Genomic DNA, 16780 nt, shown 5'->3' on the forward strand with positions numbered 1-16780 from the left:
CACAGTTGCACCATTTTAAATGACCGGATTTCATTGGACTCCTGTTGCCTCGGTGACGTTTGATCGAGGTCGTCCCTGCTGAAATGTTCTTCACTGATGTCTCGCAGCACAATGAGATGCATGAAATGACGTCCTGGTGCGTTGCTTGCATATGTCATCATATCACTTATTCATATTGACTGCATGTCACCGTCACAAGTATTAGCTTGACAGAGATACCCCATGATTTATTAAAGGGCCACTCTGAATAATTGTACTATGAACAATGAGTTAGTGTTAGCAGCCATGAGCAGGCAGCAAGGCTCACAGCTCAGGGAGGCATCATCAGCCTTTGTGAAGACCCTTTGAAAAAGGCTCCAACACGCCCTAAGCAAGCAAATTAAGTAGAATGTTTGTTTATTTGGTTATCTTCCGGGAAAATCAGGCTGCATTTACTCCCAAAGTGGACAATCCATGTCTTGTTTGTTAGTGGGGTCATTGGGATGTCTTCGCTGTCTCATTAAACAGAGAGGCCCATGGAGGTTATGGGAGAATGAACGGAGGAAACATTTGAGAGACGGATTTGTTGTTTTATTCATGCATGTACTGACGCAATATCAGCAACAGCAAAAATCAAGACTAATTCCGCTCCAACACCATCAATCAATGTGAACTGGCACTGTCAAAATGACAGACAGACAGACAGACAGACAGACAGACAGACAGACAGACAGACAGACAGACAGATACACACGTACACGCGCACACGCGCACACACGCACACACACACACACACACACACACACACACACACACACACACACACACACACACACACACACACACACACCGAATAAAAGTAGCCAGCAAAGGAATTCATTACTCCAGCTTGTCTTAACTGAAACAATTAGACCTGCGTGGCCTGTTACAAACTAAACAGATTGGAACTTGGCAAGTTGTAATATGACAGCTTTGAAGGATAAAGCATCGCCGGCCCATTCATCTGTGCAGTATGAATATACAGTGGTGAAAGAGAATTGGGAGCAAAGAGTTTGTCGAGAGCTCCCTTGACAGCGAACAGAGCAGGCGATTACTTCATATTGCACCATTTTGCCGTTGTTTTGGACGCTCCAGCCTCCCCTACCAGCATGCACAGTCTCTGGAGACAAAGGCAGTTCTGTACAGTTTGGAAAAGAGTGTGTGTGTGTGTGTGTGTGTGTGTGTGTGTGTGTGTGTGTGTGTGTGTGTGTGTGTGTGTGTGTGTGTGTGTGTGTGTGTGTGTGTGTGTGTGTGTGTGTCTGTCTGTCTGTCTGTCTGTTCTTGTAGTACAGTATGTGGCTTATTACTTCATTCCTAAAAGGTCACAGAGCAGCTATGCCCTCTTTAGAGAAGAATCTCTGCCCAACAGAAAGCCATAACAAGAGTTTGTTTTTGTACTTTCGGATAAGGGTTAAAGCAGTGTTGACCCTGGGGGAACCTTGGGTTGTAGTATACTGCAGCCACTATACTGTACCTGGGCAGCTATAAAATCCAAGGTTCTACCAAAGTTCAACATGGTTTTAATCCAGCTGAGCACATGGTATGAAACACTGTAAAGTAAACACACTGACCCACGTGGCTTTACTCCAGCTGAGCACATGGTATCACTGATCAGACACTGTAAAGTAAACACACTGACCCTCCTCCTCAATATAACCCAAATCACCCAAACTGAAATATAGATGTGTCTACCCCTCCCCCTCTCTCGCATCTCTCTCTCTCTCGCATCTCTCTCTCTCTCTCTCTCTCTCTCTCTCTCTCTCTCTCTCTCTCTCTCTCTCTCTCTCACACTCTCACACACACACACACACACACACACACACACACACACACACACACACACACACACACACACACACACACACACACACACACACACACACACACACACACACACACACACACACACACACACACACCCCCCCCCCCCCCCAGCATACTCCAAGCACCAAGCATTCATGCATTACTCATATGGTGTACTGATGGTAGCCTACAGAGTTAAAATGTGCCATCAGTGCTGTAGGATTGGGAGGTACGATGTCTGGGTGAGAAATTCGATTTTCAGATTGGGTGCTATGGTGACTGTCAACTAAGTGCTGCAGCACTTAACTCATCTGTCTCTCCTCTGTGCTTTCTGTCTCCTTTGCTTATAGGTGACTACAGCTCCCTCTAGTGCTGACAGGTGATGAACTGGCCAAGTAGAGAGAGAGAGAGACCTGTGTCTTCTTTAGTCGAATGGGGCCTCGAAGCGGCAGGAAAATAATTATTGGCAGCTGTCAATGTTTATAGTATCATCGTGCCCCCCCCCCCCCCCCCCCCCCGGCCCCGCTGGCAGGGCAGGTAGACTAACTTGCAGCCAACAGCACGATAACTAAATTCACCTGTACCTCAACAGGATTTGCAGTGCACTTACACACAATTGACAGCAACAGCATATTCAGGCTCTCTCAGTTGGTCCCATTCCAAATCCAGCACTGCCTAATACCCACCTCCCCTTCCCTGATCAGAACATTCCCCTCTCCACATTAGTTTCCTTTTTTCCATTGTGACAATTAATTTAAATACTAATAAGGTGGGCATAATAAACTTCGGCTTCAGCCCATACCTTTTCGGTCAGTAGTTATCTTGTTGCCTTTATTCTGTATGTTCAACTGTTTTGTTAAATCATGAACTAAGTTGAACTAACTAACTAGTCACAAATGTTGGTGTAAGGATTGATATACATATTATATACCCATATACCCATATATATATATATATATATATATATATATATATATATATATATATATATATATATATATATATGAGATATATAGAGGTGGGTTATATACACATGTGTGCGTGCGTGCGTGGCTGCGTGTGTGTGTGTGTGTGTGTGTGTGGCTGTGTGTGTGCGTGCGTGCGTGTGTGCAATGCAGTGCATATCCCTCATCAAGAATGATAGGCGATCTTGGCTTGAGATAAGTGTATGAGAAGTATATTATAGTTTATTTTAAAAGTTACTTTAGCTTTTTAAGCTTTGCTTTGAGCTACCAACAAGCATTGCTTTGAATCCTGCAAACCTGTAATATAGCTGTGACTGTCGTGCATTGAGGGTACACGGGTACAGTGTGTGTGTGTGTGTGTGTGTGTGTGTGTGTGTGTGTGTGTGTGTGTGTGTGTGTGTCTATCCTGCCTTCTTCACATTCTAGGAAAGCTTGCAGGACAATGTTCACACCAGCAGCAGACTTTATAACTCCTCCTCCAGGGTGCAATTATCATATTATCCAATCTATCTTTATCTATCATAAAAGTCATTGTGCTCTCTACATCTAATAGCCACATGAGGAATTGGATGGAATGTTCCCAAGGTGCAAGGAATAGTCAGGTGACCAGTTGCTTGAGGCCTAGAAGATTTATTTTTATGTTACAGTACAATAGGCTACAGCTCCCCTCTGCACCATTACAAAAGGATTACGCCTAATTTATGCTCTGTCGAATCTCAGAAAATAGAAGATCTACAAGCTCATGGGCTCCCGCATGCCACATGTTGTGAGCTTGTAGATCGGCTATTTTCTGCAGGACGATACCATCCTACGACTATGTATAAATCAGGCTTCATGCTGTCATGGCTGCTGTATAGGATGAATGGGGATGGGGGACCTCTGCCGTGGCTGATGTTTTTCATACAAATGCATTTCAATATTACAGAACTGCAGCATCATGTGCATGACCATTGATTGCAATCCCCAAGTCTCTGTCTTATTATTTGCTCAGGCAGGTGTTGCCATAGCAACACAAGGACACCTTGAATGCAGAAAAGTTGAAAGAGAGGTGTATTCCCTTTGGTGAGAGGCAGACCACTAGACTAGTGAAGCATTGACAAGAATCGAGAGCGAGCACAGAATTGTGTAGGCCCGTATCTCTTTCTCGTTCCAGAGCTAAGGCAGCTACACTTTTACAAGTTGCTGTACCGTACATTCTGGGTTTCTTTTCAAAATCACTGTTCATGTTTTTATCTCGAGTTGTACTCGACTGCCTTCTACGCTCAACAGCTGACACAAGCTTTTCTCTGCACGACAGCAACCTGATGTCCAGACGCATTTACTCCAAAGTGAGAGTGGAGGATGAAATGGATTCTATTCTAGTCTTATCCACACAGATGGGGTGTTAAACATTGATGTGGATGATGCAGAGAGTGAGAACGAGAGAGAAAAGAAATGAGAGCAAGACAGAGAGAAAATAAATGAAGAAGAGAAATAGAGAGATGGGAGGGACTGCTGTTCTCCCCTTTTTTGAGTTTGCATACGATCATGCTCTTTTCTTTAGCAGCCGAGCATCTGCTAAAATATAACAAATTGGCTGCGAGCACGCACACACACACACACACACACACACACACACACACACACACACACACACACACACACACACACACACACACACACACACACACACACACAATTTAATTATGTACGTACGGTATGTGTATTCACAAAATCAACTAAGGTATGACAACATTTTAATTAAGGATGGTCACCGTCAGAAAAGACAGATGTAGCTTGCTTGCTTGGCTTCTCGCTTTCTTACAAGCAGTGACTGTGCTGAATATACAGACGAGATAAATCACATAGTCAGCTGTGAACCACATCCTGCTTTCACAGAAGAGAACATGGTTCTCGTTTCCATTTTCTGACATTTGTTGTTCTTACCACATTTGCGTTGCGTGCCTGTCTCTCTGTCAAAATGTTTGCCACATTACTCATCTCCTGTTGCTTCCCGTCAACTTACTCTATGATATACAAGGTTGATGATTATAACTTCCTCCATAAAACAGACTAAAACCAGTATCCATTGGTTAGGGTCCGTCACTGACAATTGTAAGCCCACAGTGCCTTATAGTACATGTCTGTATAATTTAACCTATGTCTGACGTACTTTTGACCGTTAGCTGCTCCATGATTCAATGCAGACACTTGATGCTAATCACATACTGTATAAATCCCCAAACACATACAGTAATGAAACAATAACACAATAAAATGATCAATAACAAAAACTGAACATGCCCTGAGGCATATGGCAAATCTCCTCCAAGTTTACAGTTTAGGCATTTAGCAGACGCTCTTAATCCAGAGGGATGTACAGTAAGCAAGGACAAAACATAATACACACATCATGATACACATAATAAATCATAATACATCATACATAATACATCAAATGCATAAAAATAGTAATCTAATAATAAAGTAATACATACGTAAACCAAGAACCTACCATTGAAACTATACACACTATAGGATGCCAGGTCAACAATGACCTGGCATCTGTCTACATAACATGCTATCTAAGTTACATTTTAGCCTTTGCATAATCCTGTAAAAAAATCCTGTACTTCATTAGTTTTAATCCACGTGATGAAATTAAAACTGGAAAATGATCAACACACAGCAAATTTGGAATATATTCATCACAGAACAGCATCAATAGATAGAATTTAAATAAAATGTATATTTGCACGATGGAATGCTGCAACAAGATAGTACATGGGAGAGAATATCACACATTTCCAAAAATATGCCCAAGTAAACCTGGAGATCAAACTGGCTACAACAAAATGTTTCATCAAACTACTGTAACAAAGTCGAACAAAAAGGAAGATTTTGGTGCAATTATTCCTCACAGTTTTCATCTAGCTCAGGTTGTGGCTCAGGTTTGGGTTTCAAAGGGTGTCCTTCTGCCCACAGAGAGTGCTGTTTGCCTCCTGACACCTGGCCCCGGCAGATCTTCAGTGTCAACAGGACGACGACCACCAGCAGACAGACGATAACAAATGTGAGGACACCAAGCGTCATGACTAGGGGAAATCCGGACTCGTCAACTCCTGGTGATGAGAAAGACACAATCCATAATGATAGCCACACCTAAACATAAACTAATTTAACCCTAACTCTAAACTAAAAATAAATTAATACAAAAGATTGCCTTTTCCCTTGTGGGGACCAGAAAAAGAGGTATATATTTATTTTTTTTGTCTCCGCCAGGAGACATTGTTTTCACTTTCCGTCAGCCAAGCTAACATTGGTCAAGCCTCACGTGACACGTGACAGTGCGGTGAAATAGTGTGATCTGATTGGCTAGTGACGTATAACGGCCTATAAATACATGTGTCACTTTGAAAGAGTCTGTGCCTCTTTCAAAGTGAGGTAAGACAGGAATAATCACGAAATGGCTGAGAAATGGCGGATACTGTAACAATTGGATAGGACACTTACACAGACAGGACAGATAGGACACTTACACAGACAGGACGGATAGGACACTTACATAGACAGGACGGATAGGACACTTATACAGACAGGACGGATAGGACACAACACAAGTCTGCTGGCGGAGACTTGTGCTCCGAGGAGCACTTTTTCTAGTTCTTTTTGTTTTCACTAACCTAACACATATAATACATAAGATGATAATGAAAGACACATGCATGCATATAGTACAAGTAAACAAAATAAGACTCGTGCACATCTTGTTGGACCCCGACTGGAGGTGCAGGTCAGCGCAAGAGATATGTATAAAGCTAAAAGAAGAAAACCTTCAAAAGAAGGGACCGCACACTCCTCAGGACTGATTTTGCTTTTTTATTTGTTGCACAACGCGTTTCGCTTCCGCTTCCTCGGGTGAGGAAGCGGAGGCGAAACCTTCTTTTGAAGGTTTTCTTCTTTTAGCTTTATGCATATACAAGTGTTTATATTGCTGTTGGAGGCAAGTAATGCAGGCATACCAGTAGGCTTTACACTGAGAGTGATTGTGCCTGAATCGTCTGAGGCCTTCAGCTGCCAGACGCCTTGGTTGAGCTGGTACTGCTCCACTCGACACTGATAGGTCCCACTGTCCCTCTCGTCAGCCCTCTGAATCCCCAAGTTGAAACTGGTGTGTGTAGGCCTCGAGAGACGAAGCCTCTTCTGAAGGAACTGGAGCTCCTGATTCTTTGGATACCTCAGTATGCCGCTGTGGTCAAGCTCCACCAGGGAGACTTTCGTACCAGGGGCACCAGGTGCCATGTAGAACCAAGTGACAGTGAAGAGGAAGGAAGGGTTAGCCGCACCTGAGGTCAACGTGCAATTTAGATCCACTTCCTCTGCTTCCCCGGCCATCAGCTGCATCTCAGTCTTATCAACACGCAAGTCATTGGCTACAAAAGGATAGAGTTACAGAAGAGAAATGTACCTGACGTTGTTGTCGGAAAAAAAAATCCATATTGTGAGCTTGTACATCTACCTGTTTTGCCTAATGACATGCCCCAAATAGGGATTGCCAGTGATTAAATCTGTCTTTGGGTTTTTTTAAGCAATGAAAAGTTTTAACAAGAGCTTGTGACTAAATAATAACTACACTGGATCAATTGGAACACAGGTTTTTTTTTTTTTTTTTTTCCTGAAAAGTAGGCTGGATAAAAGTAAATAATACAAAGTTTCCACCCGGCAGCAATGATATCATGTTATAAAAAATAAGAAAAAAATCTATAAACTCCACACTGGCAGGAGGTGATGTTACAATAAAGCCACTTACCTGGCTCTACAATTTGTACGTCTATGGCTCTATGGGCGGGTGACAGCTCATACCATTCCCCACGAGGATCCTGTAGCCACTCCACCACGCCACAGCGGTACGTTCCGCTGTCCCCAACACCAGCCTGTCGAATGGTCAAGTCAATGCTTTGGCCCTCGCTGCGCTTCATGCTGAATCGCTGCCATGTGCCCGACTCTGCTTGCAGTCCGAACGTTAGCACAGCATCACGGTCAGAGCTCAGAATGGTCTTATTGCTTCCTGTGTGATACTGGACCGACCATGTGACAGCAAAGCGAGAGGAGTCAGATGTTCTCTCATCAATGTGACATTTTATTTCTATATCCGTGTTGATGTTGCCTTTCACAACAGGGTTGGAAGCTCTTAGGGAGAGTTTGCTGACTAGGAGAGAGAATAAGAATGACAAGAATAAGACAAATTTGTCGAGAAACAGAGAGAAAGATTGAAAGGTTCATAGCCTTATAACCGTGGCCATACCTGGGTTCTTCACCATCACAGCTAGGGGGTTGGATGCCGGCAACTTCCTGTGTATTCCCTGCAGAAAGACGGAAATGTCACACTGGTACGTTCCTGCCTCCCTGTGGCTTGCTCCAACGAGGAGCAGGGTATGCCGGACCTCAGTTTTCTGTAGGACCTCAGTTTTCAGTTGGTAGCGGCCTGGGTCACCACGCCATGTAATGTCGCCATTACGGGACAGTGTCAGGATGTTATCAGGGGATGAGGCGCCCTTTCGTTGCAGGCTCCAGGTCACTGTCACGGGCAGACGAGGCCCACGTACCTGACACAGCAGCTCTGCTTGCTCACCGACCGTCACTATGGTATTCCGACTTTTTAAATTCACCCTTAGTAACGCCTCTGTTAGAAAATGATGAAATGTGGTTAGTTAGTGCCACAGATGCTTTTTCTGTAATTTCATATGTACAGTAGGATGCTGTTACAGACAGTAGATGAAAACTCCATCTGCTCTTACTCAAACCCACACTCTTATGCCTAACTTGTCTAATTATTTTGTGTTGTGCACTAAACATCTGATTTTCGAAAGAAAATCGAAAGAAAGTGACAAGGTATTCACTAGACTTTACAAATGACAATGCACACTCTCTCTTTCTCAAGACATCACTCTTGAAAATAAAAATATGTATTTTACCTGCAGGAGAGACTGACACATCGCTGGACTGTGATTGGCTGAGTGTTTTTTGCAATGTGCCGTCCGTTTCAATGGACCACTCGGACACTGTGCACAGGTGGACGCCACCATCTGCGGGTGTTACCTCATTCAGCTCCAGGGTGAAGGTATCAGGGGTTGGGCGCATTGCCTTAAGGCTGCGCTGTGCAAACCCCAACCCAATCTCCATAACACCCTCCTGATTAATGCTGATGACATCACTGATGGTTTTTACGGATGCTGATCTATGTTGCCAGGTGATGGAGAGCTGACCCTTGGCCCCTTTCACTTTGCAGGTGAGCTGCAGCCTGTCACCTTCTTGAACGGTCACACTCTTCTCTTGCATTTCAACTGAAAGCGCACTTGCTGTGAACAGAAGACACAAGAGACAATATATTATTTGTTATTTAGCTAAATAGATACAGAACACTGTATATGTGATCACGCTATATAACAGTAACATTCTTGAACCTTGTATATATGCTGTACCTTTAGACTTCATGCATATTTGTGACTCTTTAATTTGTATTCTTTATTTAATGTAGCGCAATTTGTAGAAAGCTTGGACAAAATACTTTCACCCACTCTTTTATACCTGGTGTAAACTTGTGATGTGACAATAAACTTGAAGTTGAATTTGAAGTAGTGAATGCAAGGAGAGCAGGCAGGCTGTGTACTTGTGTTTCTATTTGGATGTGTGTGTGCACATTTATGTCCCATTTGTGTGACTTTTACGTCTAGACCAGCAACATTTCCTTTGTCATGATCGAATCCCGGCTAAACTGCAGACATACACATACCTGTGGCTGAGATGGTGACTAGCTGGGTAGTGGAGTCCTGGGCTGCACCCTGTATGAATGTCCCATCCGTTCCTCTGTCCTGAGGCCATGCTCTACAGCGGTATTCCCCTTGGTCCTGAGTTCTGACAGGTCGCAATATAAGCCTGTGATCTGTGTCCCCAATCCGAACTCTAAGTTCTCCTCCACTCTCTCTGCCACTGTACTCTGGCCCCACTGACAGAACCCCTGTAGGGCCGATGCGGGCCAGCTCTGTGCTGTCCCGGAGCCAAGCCACAGAGAAGAATCGCTCTTCCAGGTTCTGAGTGTCCACGTTGCAGGATAAAGACATCTCTTGCCCCTCCAGCAGAGTCGTCTGTGGCACTACAATTCTCACTGTTAAAGTACCCTTGCTTGGCGCCACCTCTGTGCAAGACAGGAAATAACCACGTGATATGTGAGTGATGATGCTCATACACACATCCTGTTACACAGACACGCACACACTCAACATGAAGAAGAGAATAAAAATGTGTCAACTCAACTCATGTCCAGTGGTGGAAAAAGTACTCAAATGTTTTTCTTAAGTAAAAGTATCAATACTGCAATGTAGAAGTACTCTGTTACAAGTAAAAGTCCGGAATTCAAAATGTACTTGAGTAAAAGTACAAAAGCATTGGTATCAAAATGTACTTAAAGTACCAAAAGTAAAAGTACTAAAATGTTTGAAAACAGCAGATCTACAAGCTCACAACAAGTTGTGAGCTTGTAGATCGGCCATTTTCAAATAGCCTATGTATAAAGTAGGGCTAAACGGGTTATTGTATGTTTTATAATGTAATAATTTATATCTGCAAAGTAACTAGTAACTAAAGTTTTCAAATAATTGTAGTGGAGTAAAAGTGCAATATTTGCCTCTGAGATGTAGTGAAGTAGAAGTAAAAGTATAGACAGTTGGAAATACTCCAGTAAAGTAGAAGTACCTCAACATTTTACTTAAGTACAGTACTTGAGTAAATGTAGTTACAATAGTTACTTTACACCACTGCTCATGTCACACAGTTTAATTTTAATACAATTATAAAATGCTACCAACCTTTAGGTTTGACCTTTAGGGCAATGGCCCCTGTAACCTCCTTAGCAATAGCGTACCAGGAGCGGTCTGGATCTTGGATCCACTCCTGGGCTTCGCAGTAGATAGAGCCCTGATCTGATGCCTCCAGCTGGGTCATCTTTAGCTTGTATGTGGCCTCTCCGACCTTCTCCAACACAATGAGTCCAGACTGATAGCGCTCTTCAAACTCCTGCGCAGGACTTAACGTAAAGTCTTTATCTAGTGAAATGATAGGTCGGGCACGGGCATGATCTTCCCCGTCTCTAAGAAGAGACCAGGTAATTGACAGGTGGGTGTGTTGGATGGTGTTGCAGGAGGCTCGGCATGTCAGAGTGACGGCTTCACCCACATTATGGCTCAGAAGGGTGGTGTCAGGGGTTGAAACAGCAAGGGAGTTATCAATCACTAAATAAGCCAAATGGGAGAAAGGGAGCAAAATGTAAAAATGACACAATCAGACTGTTGTTTTATAATAAAGGAATACAATGACTTGCTTAGGTAGCACTTTATTTTCCCCAATAGAATGACTTAACTATAGGAATCGAACAATGATTAAAGCAGGGAAAGTTTTATTAAGCTAGCTTTTTCTATTGCTAGAAAAAAAAACAATTACTGTACCATTGACTGTAGTCCTGGCAGCATAGGTCCCATCATATGTACTTTCTGAATTAACTACAAAACACTCGAAGTCTCCTTCATCAACCTCCTGTAGATTGTTGATCTTAAAGAGGACTGAGGTAGGTGACACACGCTCCACAGTGATGTCGTTATTATTCACGCGGGAACTATATCCGGCGTAGCTATAGTCTGGGTCTTTTGTGCTGATGATCTGGATTGGTATTGTAGGTCGTGCAGTCTTATAGATGCTGAATGCAAAGTCCTGCTTGGCATCAGGGTTGCTGAAACCGCTCACATTGCAGGAGATGGAAAGGGGATAGTTCATCACACGATAGAGGGGGCCAGATTGGACTTCTGTGAGCACCCTGGCCTCTCCTGAATTGAGCACAGACAAAAATCCACATGTTGAACAATTATTATTATACAACAGGTAGTTCTGACCAAGCAATCTGATTGGTTGAAATAGCTTTCTAGCCGTGCTTCAAACCAGCATCATAGCACGGGCCTAATCACATTAATAAATCACTCCGCAGTGCAGTCCAGTCCGCACCTGATTAGACCATTATATGGCACAGCTGTGCTGTGAAGTCACTCTGCCCCACGGTAGGAAAACAAACAGACAGTAGCCTGACCCACCGCCGCCACCGGAGAACAAACAGCTATGCAAAATGGACTATGTTGTTAATTTGGTGGATTTACGGTTGATCAATGGTTAGAAGGTTATAAATATCCTCCTGTGTAAAGTAAAATGACTCCCATTTCGTTAACAGTCCAGTAGGCTATATGCTCCGTCGTACGACCGTGTCACGCGGCCAAAATAGCCGATCTACAAGTTGACAACGCGTCGCCATCGCGACGCGTTGTCAGCTTGTAGATCAGTCACCACACGGTCGTACGACGGATCATAGAGCCTACTGGAATTCATTCCACTGCGCAAGCATTGATAGCTCATGCAGCTGTGTTGATGAGACGGTGCCTCAAACTCAAAGCACTGCTACAGGGACTATTTAATGTCTCTCAGTCAAAAACTCTTCTCGTTCCTGACCGCATCACTGTCGTGCCAATAATGACGGTAAAGCACACCCTCTCGTGTAATATTGCTTAATTTACACTCACTGCAAATTTGGTTCACATTATATTAGTACCAAGTCAGGATTAGACACAGTTTTAGATAATGTGCTGATCACTTAGGCCAAGGGTTCGATGCACCACTGTGCATGCACCTATTTTTGTGCTATGTTTTAGATGATGACAAAACTCCATAATAGTCTTATTAATCAGAATCAGAATCATCTTTATTCTCACATCACAGGTTTACAGGTGTAAAAATGTAATTAATTTGTTTATACAAGCTGTTTATAAAGTCGCTCAATGTCACATAATCTTGAATGTACTGTACTGTATGCACATGAAGCAGGGATAGGGGAAGTTCTCTTATGAAGATCTATTTCAGAGGACTTTTTTAATTTTATTAAATTAACAATTACTGTTGCTTTGTTACAGTGTGAGAGAAATAATTTACCAGGGTTTATCTGCATCAAGGGTAAATTAATTGTTTTCACTTATTTCACTTGTGCATGTTTTTAATCCAACTGAACAATGTAGAGCCCAGTGGGTTATACAACATAGAAGTTAGCCTAACATTTAAGACTTAATCTTTAAAATAATAAGACTTATAAAAACATATGTTTTACATGACTTTACACTCTGGTATTTTTGTTACATTTTCAGCAAACTCCAAATTAAATGCAGGTGTTTCATGCAAAGTGTCAAATGGATACTGTGCTTACCAGAGTGGATAATACTTTGACCCAGAAACAGCAAGAGACCGGCCCTCCAAAGAGACTGTGGGGAAAGCGTCATCCTGAAGCTGATGCTCAAACTATCAAGTATGAAACTAAGCTCATTCTGCCTGTCTGTCTACTGCTTGACTCTGAGTCTGCATGTGTGAAAGGGCAACAGTGGCATCATATAAGCTATGAACATAATCTTCCTGTAAAGGGGGAAGTACGGTATTGTAAGGATGTGGTTTCCTGTCTGTCTGTCTGTCTGTCTGTCTGTCTGTCTGTCTATCTGTCTGTCTGGCACCTTGTGCCGACTCATGTGATAAATCTATATATTAAACATATTTTTTATATTCCATACCAACTGGCTACAATTGGCATCCACAATTTGCGGGAGAGGCACTGAGATTGTACATCGGCTATTTTCACAATGAAGTATGTTATACATTGAAAAAACATACTCTCATTGCTATCTGAAAAGTTGTGAGATTGTAGATCAGCTATTTTCACAATGAAGTATGTAAAAAACACTCAATTAAGTATTTCATGTTATCTTTAACAATTGCAGATGTATTCATTGATAGTCATGTTGTGTGAAATGCAACTTAGATGAAGTCTGCACCAAGTGAGGCTTGAACCTGTGACCTTGAGGTTGTGAGACATTCACTTAAGCGGGAAGCTATTGGACCAACAGACAAACTTCTGAAAAAAGAGATCACACTGATGATACAGTTTCACGAAAATAGCTGAAAAATCCTGGGTTTAAGTGTTTTTCAAACTGCTCAAGATTGCGGACAATCTAAGGGCGGTGCTTACTGGTCAACGTGATAGATGTGTTCCTCATTAGTCAAGGCACATGTGTAAGCAGGTCTAATGGCTGTCGGCCAAACGAGGCATGACTTTTGCCTGTTTAAAGTTTGCATTTTCAAAAAATTGCTATAGCGCCCCCGTTTCACCAATTGGAGGAAGATTGGTTTCAGTGATATTTGGAATGGCCCTTTACATTTCTGCAAAGTTTCAAAGAATGGTAAGTCTGCATGTATGTGTTAGGGGCAGATGAATAATTGTCATAAAACTGCAATATTCATTGGCTCATTAAAGCTTCATTTTTTCACTTAGAAAAAATCCGCTTGCACCGTTTGGTCGGCATAGGTCCAAAGTTCATGTGTAAAACGTTTCGTGCAGATTACTCAAAAATCCCAGGAGATAGGTTTTAACTGCTTTTTACTGCTTTTCATATAATTCGAAATGGTGGGAGATCTAAAGGTCAGAGGTCAAAAGTCAAACAGTGAAAGTTGTTAGGCATGAGGAGACGCATGTGTGCATCGAAGTTTCATGGCTGTAGGTCAAACAGGGCATGAGTTGTACCTGTTCAAAGTTGGCATTTTCAACTGAGTGCTATAGCGCCACCTTTTGACGAAAGATTGTGAGATTTATTTCTTGATCGTTTTTCATGACCATCTATCATATGGCCGAGTTTCATAAAAAGCGTATGCACGGTTCAGCCAGAACTGGCAAAAACGGCAGAAGAAGAAGAAGAAATGGAACAAAACGGGTCCATGCTGGAAGCCTGGCCCCGTAATAATGCCAATAACAAAACGGGTCCATGCTGGAAGCCTGGCCCCGTAATAAATGCAATAAGTGCTGTATTTGAGAACACTTAAAGTACTACTGAAGATGGGGGTATTAGGCTAACTACAGTAGCCTATATAATGGTCTGTATTAAAAAGTAAATTACACCACACAGTAGTAAAAGCTAAATGTTATAAATTACTCAAGTAATTATTCAAGTAATTAAAGCAGCAACGTGGTACTGATTTGAATGAATAACATTGTATTTTAACCATTCTCTATGGTAGAGTAATACAATATAATTAGCACATGCAGTGGTTGAAGATGTTCTTGCAAATCTTCCATTGAGAAATTTTGACTCTGACAGGTGCAGTAGGACACCTACTGGTTGACAAGTAGTACTGCTCATAGTACTGCCTCAAGCTCTTAATTGCAATAACTCCCCATGTCAAGTGGGGATTGCCTCTCTCATGAGCGGTATAAATCTGGTCTCTCAATATTCTGCATGTTTTCCAGCTGGTGGTGGTTGTACCATGTGCTTTCCGTTCTGCATGCGTGGGATGCCTGAGTGTGTGTGTGTGTGTGTGTGTGTGTGTGTGTGTGTGTGTGTGTGTGTGTGTGTGTGTGTGTGTGTGTGTGTGTGTGTGTGTGTGCGAGTGCGTCAGAGCGGGAAAACAGAAAAGCCTAGGCATTATTCATTAGATACATAGCATTTGGCTTTACAGCCGCAAACACAACACAATTTTGGCATAATTGGCAAGTTGCTTCCTTATGACCATGCAGGTAGGGCCTGCATGTAGGTTGGCCAGATGTGGCATATCTCCCGCACCAATAACAGCCCCTACCTGTTTCTTTTTTACTCCACCAGGCCAGACAGCCAAAGGCCGAAGAAATGTTTTGCTACTACTACAGTTTGTCCAAACCTTACACAAATAAGTACACATTCTCTGTAGTCATGTGATCAAGATGTATGTGTCCGATTTTTCATATTCCATTTGGCTACGATTGGCTTTCAAAGTTTGTTTTTTCTTGTCTGAACAAGCATTTGATAAAATGATTCCAACTGCAAGTAAAATGTATAACATCAGCCTAGAAAATCTCAAATAACGTCATACTATTCTAGGGATTAAAAAAAGAAAAATCTCTATAACACCTGCAATATTGTGATGATTCAATTGGATATGATATTGCAAATAAGGTAATGGCACCACCTAGTGGATATACTGAAACATGTAGTGTAATTACATGTAATTTAATAATCATATGTTTAAAGCTCTCCTCTCTTAAGGTGGTGGTTGGTTATTCAGTTGAATTAACCATCACAAGTAAGCGGCAAGTTTGGAGAACAAGATGGCACCAGGGTTGTGTCACATGACATGTTCTGAAGGTTATTAAACACACACAGAGAATATAATACATTTGCACAAGCCACATTGTGGCCACAAGATATGTACGTCATGGCTGAATGATACAGAAGTAGATGGGATAGGAATAGGAACACATAAAACATGATGTTCTAACATGATGAGAGTACTTTTCATCTTGCACAGTCATCTTGACAGAAACATCCTGTATTCTTGGGCCTGTTGTATCTTGATAAAGGAGACCATGTGGTGTCAGAAATGTATTTCTATTACCTATGCTTAGACAACTTAAAGGAATAATTCACCCCCAAAATAGATTTTTTTCCTATCGATTAGTCACCCCATAGAGACTTGAATTCATGGATATTCTTTTGTCTTTGTCGCATTTCTAAGCAAATAATTTGATGTCCAGCAGCAATCAAATTATTGGCTTAGGAATGCAACAAAAACATACATGTATCCATGAATTCAAGTCTCCATGGGGTGACTAATCAATCTTTTTGGGTGAACTATCCCTTGAAGAGTGAGTAAGTATAGGTATATGATTATGTAAAGATACTGGGATGTAGGTCAACCCTTGTGCATATTACAATCTTACTGTAAGTTGATCAACAAAATAGGCCTATTGTTAAAGCATACTTATTTATTGAATCTGAAAGTCAGCATTATGTAAAAAAAAAAAAAAAAAAAAAATGCTGTGATGAGCTTGATCCCAAACAGCTGGTGCACCACATAGGTTAAAACAAAATCAAAACAACAATTTTCAGCGTGTAGGTCTATTGTGAGTAAACCAG

General features: G+C 42.1%; 1 protein-coding gene across 1 annotated transcript; it reads right to left on the reverse strand.

Annotated features, from left to right (window-relative positions):
* Positions 1–4509: 4509 nt before the first annotated feature.
* On the reverse strand, positions 4510–13198 carry LOC311063954 (immunoglobulin superfamily member 2-like). The gene is made up of 9 exons (XM_084083601.1): positions 13057–13198; positions 11267–11641; positions 10631–11053; positions 9559–9960; positions 8741–9124; positions 8071–8448; positions 7576–7974; positions 6788–7198; positions 4510–5887 (listed from the first exon to the last, which is right to left on the reverse strand). Exons 1-9 carry the CDS (start codon positions 13127–13129, stop codon positions 5676–5678), a joined length of 3057 nt encoding a protein of 1018 aa, XP_083939727.1. The 5' UTR covers positions 13130–13198; the 3' UTR covers positions 4510–5675.
* Between the last annotated feature and the right edge of the window lie 3582 nt (positions 13199–16780).

This window comes from Gymnoscopelus microlampas (assembly GCF_963454915.1).
Source record: "Gymnoscopelus microlampas genome assembly, chromosome: 17".
In the NCBI taxonomy this organism is placed as follows: Eukaryota; Metazoa; Chordata; class Actinopteri; order Myctophiformes; family Myctophidae; genus Gymnoscopelus; species Gymnoscopelus microlampas.

What these genes read in the sequence shown, in the direction of transcription:
- LOC311063954 (XM_084083601.1), bottom strand. Translation starts at nt 13,129, where the DNA reads ATGACGCTTTCCCCACAGTCTCTTTGGAGGGCCGGTCTCTTGCTGTTT. An exon ending in AGTCACCATCTCAGCCACAG is followed by an intron (nt 9,125 to 9,558) that starts GTATGTGTATGT and finishes TTCTGTTCACAG; the next exon opens with CAAGTGCGCTTTCAGTTGAA. An exon ending in TGTGATGGTGAAGAACCCAG is followed by an intron (nt 7,975 to 8,070) that starts GTATGGCCACGG and finishes TCTCTCTCCTAG; the next exon opens with TCAGCAAACTCTCCCTAAGA.